The sequence below is a fragment of the Neophocaena asiaeorientalis genome, unplaced genomic scaffold (assembly GCF_003031525.2).
Source record: "Neophocaena asiaeorientalis asiaeorientalis breed wild unplaced genomic scaffold, Neophocaena_asiaeorientalis_V1.1 scaffold78, whole genome shotgun sequence".
NCBI classification, from domain to species: Eukaryota; Metazoa; Chordata; class Mammalia; order Artiodactyla; family Phocoenidae; genus Neophocaena; species Neophocaena asiaeorientalis.
In genome coordinates, this window is record NW_020175018.1 from 9031373 (window position 1) to 9050909 (window position 19537).

Sequence of the window (19537 nt, forward strand, 5' to 3'; positions counted from 1 at the left end):
AATATTGAGTCTTCCAATCCAAAAAGTGGAGTATCTCTCCATTTGTTTAGGTCTTTTAAATTATTTTCTGAGAAATGTTTTATAGCTTTCAGTATACAAATCTTGCACATATTTTGTTAAATGTATTCCTAAGTATTCTGTGTTTTGTATGCTATTTAAAATGGTACTTTAAAATATTTCATTTTTCAATTGCTCATTACTAGTATATAGAAGTACATTTGGTTTTTATATACTAACCTTATCCTGTACCTTTGCTAAATTTGTTTATGCAAATTTATGCAAATGTTTATGAGACCCCCTTTGGATTTTCCATATACATTATCATGTTGTCTGAATAAAGACAATTTTTCTTCCTTCTTTCTAACCTTTAGGGCTTTTATTTCTTTTCCTTGTCTTAGTGAGTGGTTAGAACCTCCAGTACAATGCTGAATAGAAATGGGAAGAGCTAACGTCCTTTTTTTGTTCTCATTCTCAAGGGGAAAGCATTCAGTCTTTCACCACGAAGTATGCTGGCTGTAAGTTCTTCCTAGATGCTCTTTATCACTATGAGGATACCTAGGTTTGCTAAGAGCTTTTATCAAGGACAGATGTTGAATTTTTCCTAAAATACTTTTTTGGCTTATGTTTTGATATAGTTTTCCTTTTTTAGTCTGTTGATATGGTAAATTACACTGATTTTCAAATATTTAACCAACCTGTACACATTTGATCATGATGTATTATCCTTTTTATATTGCTGGATTCAATTTGCTAATATTTTGTTAAAGGTTTTTACATCTATATTTATTAGCTATATTGATCAATATTTTTTTTTCTTGTAAATTCTTTGTTTGATTTTCATGTCAGGGTAATGCTGACCTCATAAAATAAGGTGGAAGGTGTTCCTTTCCTCTCTATTTTCTGAAAAAGTTAGTGTAAGATGTACCCTAAAATATATGATAGAACTAATCCGTGAAGCTATCTGGGTCTGGAGTTTTCTTTGTGGGAAAGTTTTAATTAATTACAAATTCAAATTTCTTTAATAGAAACAGTACTATTTTTCAACTTTCTATTCCTTCTTCAGAAACTTTATGTTATCTGTGTATTTCAAGGCATTTGTTCATTTCAATCAATTTGTCAAAATTATAGGCATCAAATTGTTCCTAATACTCCCTTAATTCCTTTTTTCTGTTTCTCTTTTTCAAAAATTATACATTTTGGAATATTCTTAGATTCACGGAAAAGTTGCAAAGATAGTAGAGAGAGCGCCCAGATACTCCTCAACGCAGTTTCAGTTTCCCATATCTTACATTACCATGGTGCATTTGTCAAAACTAAGAAACGGACACTGGTACATTATTATTAACTAAACTCCAAACTTTATTGTGATTTCACCCGTTTTTCCATTAATGCGTCTTTTCTATCCTAGAATTCAACCCAGAATTCCAATTAAAAAAAAAATTTTTTGGGGGGGCGGGGCTGCACTGCGCGGCATGCAGTATCTTAGTTCCCCGACCAGGGATTGAATCCGTGCCCCCTGCAGTGGAAGCACCGAGTCTTAACCACTGGACTGCCAATGAAGTCCCTGACCTTGATAGTTTTGAGAAGTACTGGTCAGGTATTTGATAGAACATCCCTAAATTTGAGTTTATCTGAAGGTTCTGTCATGATTTTACTGGGTTTCTGGAAAGAATAACACAAAAGTGACATATCCTCCTCATTACGTCATATCAAGTTTACAGTGATATTCACATGACATCACTTGGTTAAGGTAGTTTCTGCCATTTCTCCACTAAAGTTACTCTTTTTCCCTTTATATACACTAGTTTTGGAAGTGAGACACTAAGTCCAGCCCACACTCAAGTGGTGTGTGTGTGTGTGTGGGGCTGCGGACACAGAGATTAAGCTCCTTCTCCTAGACAGGACAATATCTACAGATATTAATTTGAAATTCTTTTATAAGGAAGATTTGTCTCTTCTCCCCTACCAATTCTCTTCATTAGTGTTTGTATGGTATATCTTCTCTACCCTTTTACTTTTCATCTGACTCTTTAAAGTGGAATTCTTGTAGACAGCATATAATTGGGTCTTACTTTTAAAATATAATTTAATAATCTCCAATAAGTGGAGTATTTAGACCATGTACATTTAATGTAATAATCACTATAGTTGGGTAAATCTATCATCTTGCTAACTTTTCTATTTGTTCCATCTGTGTTTGGTTCCTTTATCCTTCCCGCCTCCAAAATCTTTTGGATCTTCAATCTTGGTTTATTAGCTATATACCACTTTTTTTTTTCCTTAGCAGCTCTTCTAAGGTTTACAATATACATTTTAAAAATTTTTATTTATTTTTGGCTGCGTTGGATCTTCATTGCTGTGCACGGGCTTTCTCTAGTTGTGTCGAGCGGGGGCTGTTCTTCGTTGCAGTGTGCAGGCTTCTTCTCACTGTGGTGGCTTCTCTTGTTGCGGAGCACAGGCTCTAGGCGCACAGGCTCAGTAGTCGTGGCTCATGGGCTCTAGAGCACAGGCTAAGTAGTCGTGGCACACGGGCTTAGTTGCTCTGTGGCATGTGGTATCTTCCCAGACCAGGGCTCGAACCTGTGTCCCCTGCATTGGCAGGCGGATTCTTAACCACTGTGACACGAGGGAAATCCTACAATATACATTTTTAACTTAATAGTCTACTTTCAAATAATATTATAACAGTTTACATATAATTTAAGAACCTTAAAACAGTATACTTCCATTCTCCCCCTGTCCTTTGTCCTACTGTTGTCATACATTTTACTTCTACGTATAGCACATAATACACTGATATTATTTACTTTAAATACTCATTTATCTTTTTTTTTTTTGCGGTACGCAGGCCTCTCACTATTGTGGCCTCTCCCGTTGCGGAGCGCAGGCTCAGCGGCCATGGCTCACGGGCCCAGCCGCTCCGCGGCATGTGGGATCTTCCCAGACCGGGGCATGAACCCGCGTCCCCTGCATCGGCTGGCGGACTCTCAACCACTGCGCCACCAGGGAAGCCCTTGCCTTTATTTTTGAAGGATATTTACACTGGATATAGATTTCGAGGTTGAAGAAAATTTTCCTTCATTACTTTAAAAGTGTCATTCCATTATCTTCTGGTTCATGTTGTTTCTTACAAGAAGTCTTCCGTAATCACTTTTTTCTTTTACATAATGTGTCTTTCTTCTTCAGCTAATTTTAAACTTTTCTTTGTATCACTTGTTTTGAGTAATTATCATGATGCACCTTTGTGTGGTTTTGTTTGTGTCTATTATGCTCGAGGTTCATTCAGCTTCCTGGAACTGAGTTGATTGTTTTCATCAAAACTGAAAAAAAATTGTCTATAATCTCATTAAATATTTTTTCTGTCTCTCTCTACCCTCCTCTCCTTCTAGGATTCTAATTACATGTATGTTAGTCCTCTTGATATTGTGCTATGGGTCCTCGAGGTTCTGTCAACCTTTTTCAGTCTTTTTCCTTTCTATGCTTCATAATGGATAGTTTTTATTGCTATGTCTTCGAGTTCACTGATCATTTGTGCTGTAGTGTCTAATATCCTTTTAATCCTATCAGTGAAATTTTCATTCCAGGTATTACATCTTTCACCTCTAGATATTCCCTTTCATTCATTCTTTTTATATCTTCCATTTCTCTCCTCATTTAGTTCAAGTCTTCCTTTAAATTCATGAGCATACTTATAACTTTTATAATGTCTATCTTAAGGTTCTCATCTGCTAATTCCATCATATTGTCATTTTTGAGTTTGTTTCTGTTAACTAATTTTTCTCTTGGTTACGGGTTACATTTTTCCTGATTCTCAACATGTCTAGTATTTTTTTTAACATCTTTATTAGAGTATAATTGCTTTACAATGGTGTGTTAGTTTCTGCTTTATAACAAAGTGAATCAGTTATACATATGTCCCCATATCTCTTCCCTATTGCACCTCCCTCCCTCCCTCCCACACTCCCTATCCCACCCCTCTAGGTGGTCACAAAGCACTGAACTGACCTCCCGCTGCTATGCAGCTGCTTCCCACTAGCTAGCTACTTTACGTTTGGTAGTGTATATATGTCCATGCCACTCTCTCACTTTGTCACAGCTTACCCTTCCCCTTCCCCGTATCCTCCGGTCCATTCTCTAGTAGGTCTGCATCTTTATTCCCGTCTTGCCCCTAGGTTTTTCTGACCTGTTTTTTTAGATTCCATATATATGTGTTAGCATACGGTATTTGTTTTTCTTTCTGACTTACTTCACTCTGTATGACAGTCTCTAGGTCCATCCACCTCACTACAAATAACTCAGTTTCGTTCTTTTTTATGGCTGAGTAATAGTCTGTTGTATATGTGTGCCACATCTTCTTTATCCAGTCATCTGTTGATGGACACTTAGGTTGCTTCCATGTCCTGGCTATTGTAAATAGAGCTGCAATGAACATTTTGGTACATGACTCTTTTTGAATTATGGTTTTCTCAGGGTATATGCCCAGTAGTGGGTTTGCTGGGTTGTATGGTAGTTCTATTTTTAGTTTTTTAAGGAACCTCCATACTGTTCTCCAAAGTGGCTGTATCAATTTACATTCCCACCTGTCTAGTATTTTTTTTGATAGGATGCTAGATATTGTGAACGTTACATTGTTGGGTGTCAGATTTTTTGTCTTTTTTAAAAGAGGGTTGAAGTTTACTTTGACAGGTTGATTTTCCTGTATATCAGGTTGATCCTGATAAGGCTTAAAAAGAAATGGTTTTGTTTAAAAGTTTTTACTGAAGTTTAACATACATACATAAAAGTACACATATCATTTGTGTACAGCTTGATAAATTCTTGCCCACGTACTTGGCACTCAGATCAAAAGCCAGCACATTACCAGTATCACAGAAGATCTGTCTTGTGTTCCTCAAGGCTTGATTTTAAGCTGTGTTAGGGCAGGGCTAAAATCATCTTTACCCTAGAGCTAATTTAGACTACTACACCAAGGCATGGCCTCTGTGGGTCTCTAACGACTGCCTGAGTGATCAACAAGGTCTTACTCTGGCCAGCTGGAGCTTGCATGGCTCCTACCCTTAGGAGCTCCCCTCTACACACGGGCAGATCAGCCTACAGACTCAATTCAGATTTTTGCTGAGTAGCTCCCTCCTATCTGGTACTCTGACCGACACATTTAAACCACCTCACCCTCAAACTCAGATCTCTACCCCCTTGATTCAGCAAGATGGTGTGCTTTGCTGGGGAGTCCCCTCTGGCAACAGGGTCCAGAAAATGCCTCAAGGCAGAAAGCCAGGGGGATCACAGGCCTCATCTCAATTGCTTCCTTTCTCTCAGGGATTATATTCCTGCACTGCTTGTTGTCCAATACGTGAAAACAGCTGTTTTCATATTTGCCCAGAGTTTTATTTGTAAATGGAGGGAGGAGAAATTCAGTTCCAATTATTCCATCATGGCTAGAAGCAGAACAAAGGCCTCTTTTAATAAAATTTCCAGCATGGATGCCATGTTTTGCAAGATTTCATCTACCAAAATAACCCAATCCACATGTCCCTTCCATCCTTCCATCTATCTATTCAGTGGCTGCTACATCCCTCGGAAACAAAGATGAATAAAACTTGATTCTTGCTCTCAAAGAACTCACAATTAAAAGAGAAAGCCAGAAATGTGTAATAAATTATACCGCTGGATGGTAAGTATAATTTTATAAGCAATATAAGGGTTTGAGAGGACAAAGAGAAAGGTACGGTCAAATCTACTTGGAGAGGTCAGGGAAGGTTTTTACAGACTTAGGTTTAGCCTAAGTTTTGAAAAATGAGTTTCATTTTTCATTAGTGATTGACAGATGGGGTAGGACATTTGGGACAAAAGAAACTGTATGCAAAGTGTAAAGTCATGAAACAACATGTAAGCTTGGGAGAACTACTAATTCCAAACACCTATAACATAGGGTTTGAAGCAGGGACAGGAAAGAGCTAAAGTTATGGGGAAAAAATGGGAGGATCCTATCATAAAGGAGGGCCCTGCATGCCACGCTAACCATCATCTGCATCCGTAATTCATCATCATTGACTACCACCTACAGAGCTCATAGGATAACTGCTTTATACATATTATATTCATTACATTTAATTCACACAACCACATATTATAAGGAAACTAAGGCTCAGAGAGCTTACATAATTTTGCCCAAGATCACATGATTAGTAAGTGAAGAAGCCAGAATTTAAACAAAGGTCTGATTCCAAAGCCAACAAAAGGAACTTGCCTCTAATCTGTAGGCACTGGGAAGTTATAGAAGGATGTTTTTGTCTTCAGAACTTGTTTTTCGTTTTAAAAATTATATTGATTGATGAAATGGTTTTCAGTAGGAAGAAATAAAGTTAAATTTATGTTTTGGAAAGGGCTCTCTAGTACATGAGGAAGAAGGGCTGGAGTCTGAAGAACCAGTTCAGAGGCTGCTGGAAACAGTACAGGAGAGAAATAAGAGCTTGGACTAGGTGGTGTTTAGGAGGGATGGAGACAAGGATTTGGGAAAGTTTAAGAAGCAGAATCTGTCAGATGCAGTAAACAAGTAGCTTTGGCAAAAGGGGAGATTGTGAGGTCAACAGTGGACATGCTGATACACTGAAAGGACCTGGTTCTGTACCACGAGCAGAGGATGCAAAGGTGTACCGGACAAGATTTCCCCTCTCAAGGACCTGACAGCTCATGTAGCCTCAATGAAGGCAAGCACCTTTCAACACTAGATGGTGTGGACATCATCAGCGCCCCCTGCTTCAGCCCCAACAGACACTGGCTCTGCTGCCACAGGCCCAGCATCCAGATCTGGGACTTGAAGGGCAAGGTCATGGTAGATGAACTGAAGCAACGAGTTATCAGTACCAGCAGCAAGGCACGGCTGCCCCAGTGTGACTCTCTGGCTTCGTCTGCTGTTGGCCAGACTCTGTTTGCTGGCTACACGGACAATCTGGAACGAGTGTGGCAGGTGACCATAGACACCCACTAGAGATATATGGCAGAGCTTTAAAAATAAAAGACTGGCTTTCTGAGTTAAAAAAAAAAAATCAAATCTATGAATTCCACTGAAACACAGTAAGTACTATATGGACCATATTCCCTCCTCACTACTATCTTGGAATCTTTGATGAGTCTAAAGCCTCAGTCTGGAAACAACTGCTGTGGAACATTCTCAACCCTCCACAAACCAGCTTGCAAATGGGAGGTCCTTTTCATGTGGGCTGAGAACTGTTCGGACATGGAGGGAACCAACTGTCCTCTAACTCTGGCTGTAATTATTGACAATGATTTTATTAAGAACAAATGCAGCACCATTTATCCAACACTGACAAGTGAGCACGGTGTCAAGCACCTGATGAACACCCCCATCTCATTTACCTGCCACAATGATCTAATGACAGGCCTAGCAGTCCTCTTTTGAGGATGGGAAACTGAAGCTCAGAGAGGGAAAATAACTTGCTCAAGTTTCCTTGGTTCCCTGAGGCTACCTCACTGATCACCTGAAAGGCATCTTGGAATGTGCCATCTTCAGGAAGCCTTCATTACCCTCTCCCTGGGCTCCTCTGTGCCTGATTCCTATTTTCTTTGTGGCCCCTGTTATGCTATACCCTGAGATATATGTGATTCACATGTCTGTTTCCGCCACTGGAATATGCTCTTTGAAGGAAAAGGACTAGATCTGCTTCATCTTTGCTATTTGATGCCCAGCCCTGGCTCAGAGCACTGCATATGGGATAGTCAGTCCACTCCATGGTTTCTGAGCCATCAGTCACTCATCTTGGGCTGCCTGGGGTCCCTGGCCATTCCTTGTACTTCAAATACCCCAGGCTCACTTGCCACGTTTATTCAGCACTTGCAAGGTCCATACCTAAGACACCCATAACTTAAAGGGAGAACTTTTCCACTGAAAGGGAACCGGAATAGAAAGCTCAAATTCCTTGGACCAAAAAGAACTCAAATTACAGCCTAGAGGCCCTGAGACACCAACCACGTACCCTGTCCTGACATGATCAACAGCAAACCTCATAGGGTCTGGCACTTTTATTTTTCCTACGCTGTCATCTCTCTCTGCCTCAGAGTGGGACCGTGTACACGGATTGGAGGCAGCACGGGCTGGGTGTCATCCAGACTAGGCTCCAATCACAGCTCTGCCCCCACCAGCCTTATGATCTGTGGCAAGACACGTGCTCCCTGAGGTTCTTTTCTCCCTCACCTACTCCATGGGGCTAGGATGCCAACTGAGTGAGACCCCGAATGCAGAAGGCACCTAGGGGGTGGCGGGGCTCGGGGGTCTGTGGAGTGACAGAGCTGGGTTCACTTCTTGGCTCCCCCTCTTTTTAGCTCTGTGAGGTAAAGTGAGGATAAGAGAAATACCTTCCTCAGAGTTGTGTGAAGAGTAAATGGGAAGTCAGTGATGAGTGTTTAACACATAGAAGTCAATGAATTGTAGCCACTGTTTAATTATGGCACAAAGGACACATCCTTACAGAACACAAAGGATCCCCCAAAATCTCACAGTGAGTTAAGAGCAGAGGAGTCTGAAACCCTGCTGCAAACCATTCACCAACAAGCAGCAATCTCTCCCAGACAGCTAACCCCCAAGTGCCACTCGGACTCCTGGCAGTAATGCAGCGGCAGTGGCCACCTGCCACCACGCAAGCCCAGCCGCGCATCAGCACACACGGCCAGGAACACCCACTCCTTCCAGTCTGTAAGCCAGTGTGACTTTACAGACTTTCTCGCAAGCAGAGTTTTGGAGGCCAAACCACAAACATCAGAACTGTACTGCCCAGGGAGCCCCGACCCTCCTCATCCGTGTGAACAACGGGGGAGGCTGGGTCTACGTCGCACAGCCACCCACAAGGCAGCTCTGAGTGGCAACATGAGGCAGGTGTGTGGTCAGATGGCAGTGTGGCAAATGTGGCAGCCAGCTGCTTTTCGCTAAATAGGCCCACCTTCTGTCTAGACCTGAGGTAACTAAGAAAGATTTAGGGCACGTGGAGCCACATTCAGAGCGCTGGCAGTAGACACCCTGCTGCGTGGGAAACAGCTGCATTTGATGATGGCACAGGAAAAAAAACGTAGGTCTGAAGTGCCCCAAATTGCTCACACTGAAGCCCTTCCACCCGCCTTCAGTGGGGTTACCCCGGGAGGCTGTCCTGCTCTCTGGACACGGCAATGGCAATGAGGATGGCAAGACCCCCAGGCTCCACAGAAAGAGGGGCCGTCTAGACCCTGGGGTCACTTCAGATGAGGGTTATGAGAGCAAAACAAGACTAAAAAAATGAACCACCTCCCAATTTCCTTCACTGAGACAAAGGTTCCAGAGGTAACAGAAACCAACCGCGGTTCTTAGGCTACAGGAAAACCACAGCTGTATCCATCCCTTCTCCTCCCCAAAGGCATGTTCACGTCCACTGCATGAGCTCCCGGGAGTCAGAACTCAAGGGCTCATTACCCACCACGTCATTTGGGAGGCTCTGGAGGTCATCAAAGGGGGTTTCCAGGGTGTTGGTGTCCACATTCAGAATCACGACATCATCCAGGGCCATGTTTCTGACTTTCTGCAAGTAAGAAAAAAATCCAGAAGAGAAAATCATTGAAGCCCCAGACATTTCTCTGGCTTTCTCTGGGAAAGGGGAGTAGGGAAGAAAAGTGACATTTGACAAAGGTATACTCCGTGGCAGGCTCAGTGCCAGGCAGTTCACATGTGTGAGGCCATTTAACTGTGACAAAAACTCTGTGAGCTTGTATGGTCATCCCCAAGCCCCAGGAGTGGAAAGGGTTTCAGAGACTAAGTTAACATGCCCTAGGTCACACAGCTAGGGGGAGAGATCTTTACACCCCAACATGATTTCTTTTCCTATATTTTCAAATTAAAAAAGAAGAAGAAGAAGAAGAAGAAGAAGCTGAAGTCTAAACCTCTGGCTCCAGGAACTCTGATATACAGCTAAGGTCTTATGACAGCCCCATTCAATCCATCCCCTCTCATTTACCAAAGACTACTTGCCCATCTCTGTCGGCTCTTGGCGTTTTGGGGTATGGAATACGTTGTACAGCCTAGTGTTAACACATTAACATTTCTCTTTAACATTAAGTAGAAAGGTCACACTTTCAAACTGGTTCCATTTTCCATAGAAATCCAGCTAGTGAATCACGGCTCCGAGGCTCTGGCCGTAACTCGTTATTCTACTGGTACAGTAGTAGGAAGGGTAAGGGAGACTTGTGCCTACTAGGTGCTCGTGTTTGGTGAGAGGATGAAGGTACAGTATGGAGAAAAGAAGAGCCCACCATCTGGGAGCAACTGTCCATCGTCTGTAGAAGTATAAGACTGTATGTAAGCTAGTTTTCAATCACACTGTTTACCCACCGCTAGAATCCATCTCTACTTCCCTCCTGCCTACCTACCACTTCCAATCTCATTCAATCCTCTTACCCCATCATATATCAAAGCTCATTTCTTTAGAGTCTAGAACTTTCATTTTGTCCTGATTAAGCAGAAATACCCATTTGCTAATGCCCTGGAAATGGACAACAATTAAAGTGTAGTAGATGCCGACTAGTGCTTGCTCTATGTTTTACTTACTAATTCTCATTTAATTCTTATCAAATCCTGCAAAGTGCATACTATTACCTTCATTTTAGGTAACTTGAGGAAAAGGAGGTTCAGAGAGGTGAGGTGAGGTGAGTGGCAGAGGTAACGCAGCACTGGCCACCTCCACAGCTCATATTCTTGCACTGCACCTCAACCTCTTCGTCATCAGACACCCCCAGTGAAACTGACCTCTGCCATCCTTGTTGCTCTGAGCCCTAGTACCCCTTTGCCTGCCTGCCTCCCCCTGCTGGCTCCAGGAGCCCCCTCCCTCAGGGGCTCATCAGTTTGGTTCAGCACCGCATAATAACCAGCACCCAACAAAATGATTGGCACGGGCTTCCCTGGTGGCGCAGTGGTTGAGAGTCTGCCTGCCCATGCAGGGGGCACGGGTTCGTGTCCCGGTCCGGGAAGATCCCACATGCCGCAGAGCGGCTGGGCCTGTCAGCCATGGCCTGCGCGTCCGGAGCCTGTGCTCCGCAACGGGAGAGGCCACAACAGTGAGAGGCCCGCGTACCGCAAAAGAAAAAAAGAAAAAATGATTGGCACTTGGTAAGGGCTCATTAATATTGGTTGATGTTTGTTGTCTCAAATCCCAGCCTCTAGGACAGAATTTTCATACCTAAGTAAACATTTTGAGATTCTTGCCAGCAGGAGGGTTGGAACCATGCTGGTCAGAAGCCTCCTAGGGTTGAAATAACACTCCCAGAGGGCAGGATCCTGGAACCCTTCCGCTCAACAAGACCAGGAGCCTCAAATTTCTTCTGCTGTTGACTTTTCCAGCGGCTAGTCAGTCCACAAACCTATCAATCAATGCATACATTTACTAAATGCTTCCTGTGGGCTGAGAGCCACAGGGGAGGGACAGGTTTGCCTACTTAGAAGTTTATTCTTTCCTCCAAACCCCAAAACTGATATTACCTGACTGCTTTATTCACAGGGTTAAAAAGCTATCAGCAAACAGCATTGATAGCTAGTGTTTCACAAAGCACAATCCCATTTTACAGTTGAGAGCATTAAGCCTCATGGTGAATTGTCCAGGGCTCCTTAGCTGCCTCACTTTGCAGTCCAACAGGTTAAATACTTCGCAGTGCACGAGCAGGAAGTTACAAAACAGCCTCAACAAGAACCTTTTTCACTTACATCACACTTCAGAGCTCTCAGAGTACTTTCACACAGATTCTTTCATTTTCAACAGTAGCTGGAGGTGAGGAATCACCATTTCAGAGACGAAAAACTGAGGCTCAGAGAGGTGAAGTGGCTTGCCCAAGGTTATGTGGCTACTAACTGGCTTCTTCATCTGTAAAATCGAGAAGATAACTGTGACTGCTCACCCCACCCCAGCCCTCTTCCCCGGGGCTGCTGTGCAAATTAGAGGTGGTGTTTGCACAGCACAGGGCACACAGTAGGCCTTACAGTCGCTATTATTATTGCTTTTATAATATACACGTCACCCACGGCCAATCTGGAAACTGTAGCGGCAGTGGCCTAAGGGCAAAAATCCTCTGGCCCCTCTTGGTAACTGCTGGGCTCTCACTTCAAAGGCTGAGACTGGCACTGGACACGGAATCGGAGAAGGGGCCACGAGGGACTCCGGAACTCAGCCGGTGACTCCAGGCCTTGAGGACTGAGCTGAGGGTCGCTGCACCTCACAATCGCCAATTTTGCCTCATCCGACCTCCAAAGAGCTCCAGAGAGCCCCAAACAGATGGAGGCAAGGGGCCCGGCCATTGGAGAGAAGCCTCGGTCTGAAAGGCCCAGAGACAGGGCTGTTGATTCTGGACCAGAATTGGGTGTTGTTTCTGCGTTCCCAGTGGGGGCCCAGTGACACAGACCAGCCCTTGTGGGCTCTCCACGGCTGGGCTGGAATGGGCTTTTGATTTCTTCCCACTCCTGGTTGGAGGACTTGCCGCTTAAGCTGTGTGGAGTGTTTACTTTTTGAACAATGGCAGCAGGCTGAAGAAGAGGAAAAAACCTGGCTCTTTCTTCTGACTTAGCAGGCCAGGGTCCCCTTAGTAACCAAAATGCCCGTGCACCAGGCTCCAGGAGGAGCTGGGTCAGCACAGTTTCCTCTCATAGGACAATGCTGCCCTCCTGGTGGTAAGGCCTCTTCCAAAGGGGCTGGCGTGGACTCAAGGGCCTTCCTGAAGCTCATGTTCCCAAGGAAAGAATCGGAGGCCAGCTTGGCCGGATGGTGCCCTATCCCTGAAAGGCTCAAGGAAACAAGAGGAATGAAGAAAGGCAAAAAACAAAACAAAACCCCTCAAACTGGGGGATGGAGTGGGCAGTGCTGATGGAGAAGGAAACTGGGCCATTACTGGGTGACCGCATTTAACCCTGACCATGCTATGAGGGAGGTATCACCAGCTCTGTGGTAAGGAGGAGGCTCAGAGAGGTCAAAGAAACTGGTCCAAATCACACAGCTAGGGAGTGGCAGAGTTGACTTCTGAACCCAGTCTGACTCTTCTGAAGATGTCCTCAAACCAGCTGCTCAGACTTCAGAACAAGTGTCTACGTAGGGAGTGCAGCTACACCAGCACCCTGAGGGCTTGCTTTCTCTCACACAAAATGACACGTCTTTTGTACCATAAAAATTACATATGTAAAAAAAAAATGGGAAAGACAAAAAAGTTCAAAGAAGAAAACTGTGGTTATCCTAATCCCTCTACCTGGAGATAATGTTTTGGTGTATTTCCTTCCACAACCCTCTGCCCCAATACCTACTTTTTAAAACACAGTTGAAACAATTCGTAATGTTTCTTTCTGATTTTCTCATTTATTACAATATAAGCAATATTTCACTTCACTAAAAGCTTTGTAAAGATCATTGCTAATTGCTACAAAATGTTCCACTTCATAGAAACAAACCCAATTAAGCCCCTTTTGTTGGCTATTTCCAGTTTTTAAGAAATTATTATAAATAATATTGTTGTGAAATCTGTAGGCATAAAGCCTTGTGCTTTAGCATGGATTCCTAGAAGTGGAATTTCCTTTCCACTTCTTAAAGAAATGTCCCTCTCAAATTCGACTTTGAGAGAGATATCTTTACTTCCAATTATTTTAAAGTCATTTTATCCACAGCTTGTGTTTCCTACTCTAAGTGAAGAAAAATCAGCAAAGACACGAGCAGATGTCAAAATAGTCCTCCAAAAACCCTACCCAATTAAAACACTTACTAGTACCGCAGCACACCGAGACAGCTCTCCGGTAGCTCGTCCCACCAACACATTCCCTCTCTTTTTAGTTACAACATATGCCAAAGCTCCTGCCAGCTGCAAACCCTCCCCCCACCAGACTCTATAGGCTTTTTCTCAGAATGAAAAAAAAAAAAAAAAATGATACTGACATGCACACCGGCTTTCCAAATGGCATTTCTTACACAGAGAAACACACAAAAATGGCATCTTCCCATAAATATTATTAATCAAAAATGTCTTTCCCTTTATACTTTGTCACGGACAGACTTAGTCTGACCTCTGCCTTTCGGGACAAGAAAGGGAAAAATCAGAATATGGGAGGTGGTCAGGGCGGCTGAGTGGATACAGGCTCAACCTCACAAATTCTCCAGGTTTTCATCTGTAAAATGGGGATCACGATAGTACCCACCTCATAGAGTTGTCGTGAGGATTAGATAAGTGAATGTACGTAGAAGAGTTAGCAAGACTGCCAGGACATCCATAAGAGGCGTTCAACCAACAGCGGCTCTCTTGCCCGTCCGTCCCGTCTCCCTCAATGTTTCTCGGAACCTCAGTGGAGCCTGGCTAACCTTACCCCAAAGGGCCCGAGGGAGCAGAAAGTTTGCCTTTCCCCATGGTAGCCTATGGTTTACTCCCACGACCAGAAAAATACATCAATCTAGAGTCATTAATACAGGCATTTGACTCCTTCCCTGGTCTGTGGGCTTCTTGGGGCCACCAAGACAGATCTCTGTATTCTCAGCTCCCACCTCAATATTTGGCCCACAGCAGGCAATTTATGAATGAATGCATGAATGAACGACAGGAAGTAGAGCCTAGAGAGGAAGCCCACAGGATCCGGAAGCCAGTCTGCCTGAGTTCTCACTTAGCTCCGCCACTCACCAGCCGTGTAAACTTGGGTATTTCACTGCATCTCTCTGTGCCTCAGCTTTCTCCTCTGTACACAGTGCTTACACCTCATGCGTGTGATGAGGATTACATGGGTTAACATTTTCAAATCATGTAGACTAGTGATTGGCACATGAGGAGCTCAAGATAAAATAAAATTTAAACGAAAGTGAATGGGGCTTCCGTGGTGGCGCAGTGGTTAAGAATCTGCCTGCCAATGCAGGGGACACGGGTTCAAGCCCTGGTCCGGGAAGATCCCACATGCTGCGGAGCACCTAAGCCCGTGCGCCACAGCTACTGAGCCTGCGCTCTAGAGCCCTTGAGTCACAACTACTGAAGCCCACTCGCCTAGAGCCCGTGCTCCGCAACAAGAGAAGCCACCACAATGAGAAGCCCGCGCACCGCAACGAAGAGTAGCTCCCACTCGCCGCAACTAGAGAAAGCCCGTGTGCAGCGACGAAGACCCAACGCAGCCATAAATAAAATAAATTTATTTTAAAAACCCCAAAACACTGCAACAAAATATTTTTTTTAAAAAAAGGATGGGGCTTCCCTGGTGGCGCAGTGGTTGAGAGTCCACCTGCCGATGCAGGGAGATGGAAATATTCTATATCATTATTGGTAATGGTTTCATGAATGTATAAAACTCAGAATTCATTGAATCGTACTTTAAATGGATGGTTTGCTGTGTATAAATTACAGCACAATGAGTTGATAAACATATCAGTGTTATGTCCAGAACACAAAATAAAGTCATAACAGACAGTGAAAAATAACAACGCATGAATGATGGTGACCAAATGCCACACGACAAGGTAATTCTGCCCTGAACCAACACCAATGTAAATTCTGATTTGCAGCTGTGTTTGGCTCCCTGCTTCCTTCCTTTTTTGTCTAGCCTAAGGTTTTTTTTTTTTGGTGGTACGCGGGCCTCTCACTGCTGTAGCCTCTCCCAGCCGCTCCATGGCACGTGGGATCCTCCCGGACCGGGGCACGAACCCGTGTCCCCTGCATCGGCAGGTGGACTCTCAGCCACTGTGCCACCAGGGAGGCCCTAGCCTAAGGTTTTTAAAACTTTTTTTTCTACTCATACCCTTCTAGGATAAATATAGAATCCAATGCCCATGATATACATCCCTATGTAAAAGTGGGGTCCACTTGAGGATCACTATACCTTCGGTGTATCTTCTCGAGTCAAGAAGATTCTACTGAACCTTACTTTCTAAAGTTGGTTGTATGAAAACAATGGGTCCCCTCAACTCCTGCGCTAAAATATAAAGTATCAGCTGTACTTTTTCAAACCACACCAGTCCTCTGCACAGATGGGGCTCACCCTGCCTATCTAGGGAGGGGATTGGGCAGCTAGTGACAAAAGACAGGATTTAGAACCAGGTCATAAAATGAAGAGCAAGGACTCGTGCTGGTGATGCAATCCAGGGGATCCAAAGAATGGTCAGAAGCATGTGCTGTCTCCCTGGCTGAGGAAGCCGGGGGCTGCAGGTGGAGGAAAGAAGCTGGTGCTGGACCTTGAGGAGCAGGGGCCCAGATCCACCTCCGCTGCCTCAGCTGAGAACGGGGGTCCTTATCTTGTATGGGAGTTGTTGGGGGGGGGGGTTGTCAGTGAGGTGGCATGCATGGAATAAATGAGCCAGCACACGGTGAATCTTTTCTGTTGTCCTTTCACCAGGACCATCATGAGGGCAGAGCTATGTCTTATTTGTCTCTGCATCCCTAGTGCCCAGCACAGTGCCTGACACAGGGCAAATGCTCATTAATTGGAGAATGAATTAAATATTGTGGCCTCTCACTCTACTGGGAGGCAGGCCTGGCACAGATGTCAATGTGAGCCCAAATGGACAATGTAAGCCCAATGTAAGAGTCTGCACAAGGAAGTGTGATGGGAGTAACAATAATAATGACAATGACAATAATCACATAAAATTATCATGATTAACGTGTGTAGAATTAATTCACAGTTGACACAAAAAGTAAGATAGGCATTACCATGGTAGCTTAAGATGTGGGTTCTGGAATGAGACAGCCAGATTCAAGCATTGCCTCTGCCACAGGGTATCCTTCAGTTAGTTCTTCACTTTTGAGCCTCAGTTTTCTCATCTATAAAATGGGGATAATACTACCTACTGTCCAGCTGTGTTTGGAGGTTTAAGCGGGATAATACATGTAAAGAATTTAACACCGTACCTGACTGCAGTAAGTACAATGAATGGGAGGCTCTGAAAAGCGAGTTTCTATCCTTGCGATTTGAAAGTAGGATTAGAGTTCCAAGATTATACGAATTTGAACAACTGATTTTCAGACTAAAGGCAAAGGCTAATGACTCCACTATTATGATTCTGTGCCACTGAAAACTACCACCAACCTATTGTTTTTTCCTGGCTATGTCTCAGGGACATGAGCACATTCTCTGGAGCCAGACTGCCCGAGTCCGAATCCCAACTCCGCCAGTTATAATTGTGCCATTTTGGGCAAACCCTTTAACCTCTTTGTGCCTCAGTTTCTGCATGTGTCTGATGAGATTAAAATAGTACTGACACCCAGGATAACGGTTACTCTTGGGTCAGAGGGAGAATGACTACAAGGAGGCACAAGAGGGGCTTCTGGGGGCTGGTAACATTTTGTTCCTTGATCTGGTGGTGGTTACATGGCATGCCTGCCTTGTAAAAACTCACCCTGTTCTATACTTTGGATGAGTGTACCCTTCCCATAAATCTCATATTTCAGTGAAATGTTTAGGAAAAGCAAATAATGTAGATTTCACTGGATTGTTATGGTGGTTAAATGAGTTAATATATGTATAGTACTTAGAATAGTGTCTGGCATATAATAAGCACTGGGTATTGACTATTATTATTATGAAAACAACATAGCAATAATCCTATGGATAAAAAGGATTCAATCTAGAATATATCTCACTGTCAGAAAATTTGTTTGCAAAGGTAGACCCTTCCTGGACACCTACTGTTTCTCCAATCAGTCCTGTCCCCTTCTCTAGTTGAGGAGCAAAGCAGCAATATTACTGGGTACCTTCCGAGGGACATTTGCAGTCCTGAGTCAGCCTGCTTTGGGAGAGCAGCAGAACTGAGTAGGAGTCAGATTGGGCTTTGAGATTTATCTTCTTTAATGCCTACTTACAGGACCCAGGGCAGGTTATTTAAACACAGCTGAACCTCAGTTTCTTCCTCTATAAAATGGGGCTATGACCACGTGCTACATAGGGTTGTGACAGGACTAAGTAAAAAGAAAAAAAATGAAAAAATTCATTTTATACCTATGTGGCCATGTTCCCATCTGCCCAGGGTACTGGTCTTGGCTACAGGCAGGCCCGTGTTCAGTCAGGGAGACAGCACATGCTCCTGACCATTCTTTGGATCCCCTGGATTACATCACCAGCCCAAATCCTTGCTCTTCATTTTATACAGGCAGGCCTTCTCCTTGCTGGAGTGACCCCTGAGGCCTGTAAGGAGTCTCCTCTCCTATGGCCACGCCAGCACCTAAGGCAGCACCTCTGACACCAGCATCTAGACCACCAAGCATGCAAGGGCACGGGTCTACAATGACTTCCTGCAAAGATATTTTGTTTCAAGAGGAGCATTACGAAGTCCACAGAGTGCTTTGCTTTGGCTCAGAGAAAGTCCAGTGTTTGTTTCTCTCTGAAAAAGGCACACTAATATGGCTCCTGGCATTATAGTTTATGTCTCACTTAAGTATGACTTCTTGGCAGGTTTTTTTTTTAAGTTTTGAAAGGTAGGGAATATGGTTAAAATAAAACCAAAAATTACATCTTCATAGTTTGTCCATTTAAACTTTACCCTAAACGACTATTGCTGGCCTTCACACAGTCACCTCTTAGGCTGCCTATACTCTTGGTTACGTGTGGGCTGAGGCACAGCTAACTTCCCAGGGGCCTGCACGGCCCGGAACTGTGTTACACGCTCCGCATCCATCACGTGCCTGACGCCCACAGTAAGAAAATGAGAGCTGCTAGCTGATGTGCTCCTCCCGCAGCCCAGCCCTTACATGCCATACCATTTAACGCAATCCTCACGACACCCTTGTGAAGAGACAAGGAAATGCAGGGGCAGAGAGGTGAAATAACTTGTCCAAAGTCCTATGGCTTAGCAGCAGTGGAGCCATAGCAGTTGAACCCAGATGGACACCAAAAACTGTATTACCCAACGCACCTTACTAATTGCTCTGACACGTTGTTTCCATCACAAACATACTGAGCAACTGTAATTTAATAGATGTTTGTCAGGGACACACCAAGTGGCTTGATGGTTGGTCCGGACTCCATTAAAATTCTCAAGGGAGAGGGTTTCCTATGGAATACTGTACCCATTGGATGGATGAGGACACTGAGGCTAAAGAGATTAAACAGTTTGCCCATGTTCTCACATGCCTGTGAGAGAAAGGATTTGAATCTGGGTTCTCTCCATGTCAACGTTCTTTCTTTCCACTATACAGCCCACATCAAATGTACTCAAATGCATGCGCATGTATATGAGAACATAACAAAGAACAGCACGGGGAGCTGCTGGCCTCCTAGGAGGAAGGGAAAGAGAAATCAGAAGGAAAGTGGAAAGGACAAGAAGAGGAAAGGCAAATATGCAGGTAGTCTAAACTCTCTATTCCCTCTTGAAATCTCAGATACACACAGAGGGAAGAGTGACATTTTCCTTCCCCTCCTCTGGCCCCAAAGGTCACTGAGCTGCCAAGCAGTTGATAAACGTAGTGGCTTTTCTTTGGAGCCAGGAGTCACTGATTTGCTCCTTCCTGCTCTGCAAAATTAAAAATCTAAGCCTGACAGTTCAGAGGACCCCTGAAAACACTGCTGGAATTT

General features: G+C 44.0%; 1 protein-coding gene across 1 annotated transcript in view; it reads right to left on the bottom strand.

Moving 5' to 3' along the window:
* The window catches only part of DENND1A (DENN domain containing 1A), a 489835-nt gene that overhangs the window by 175702 nt on the left and 294596 nt on the right, over positions 1–19537 (bottom strand). The window contains 1 exon segment of the mRNA XM_024762246.1: positions 9462–9563. Within this exon segment, the coding sequence (XP_024618014.1) occupies positions 9462–9563 (102 nt within the window).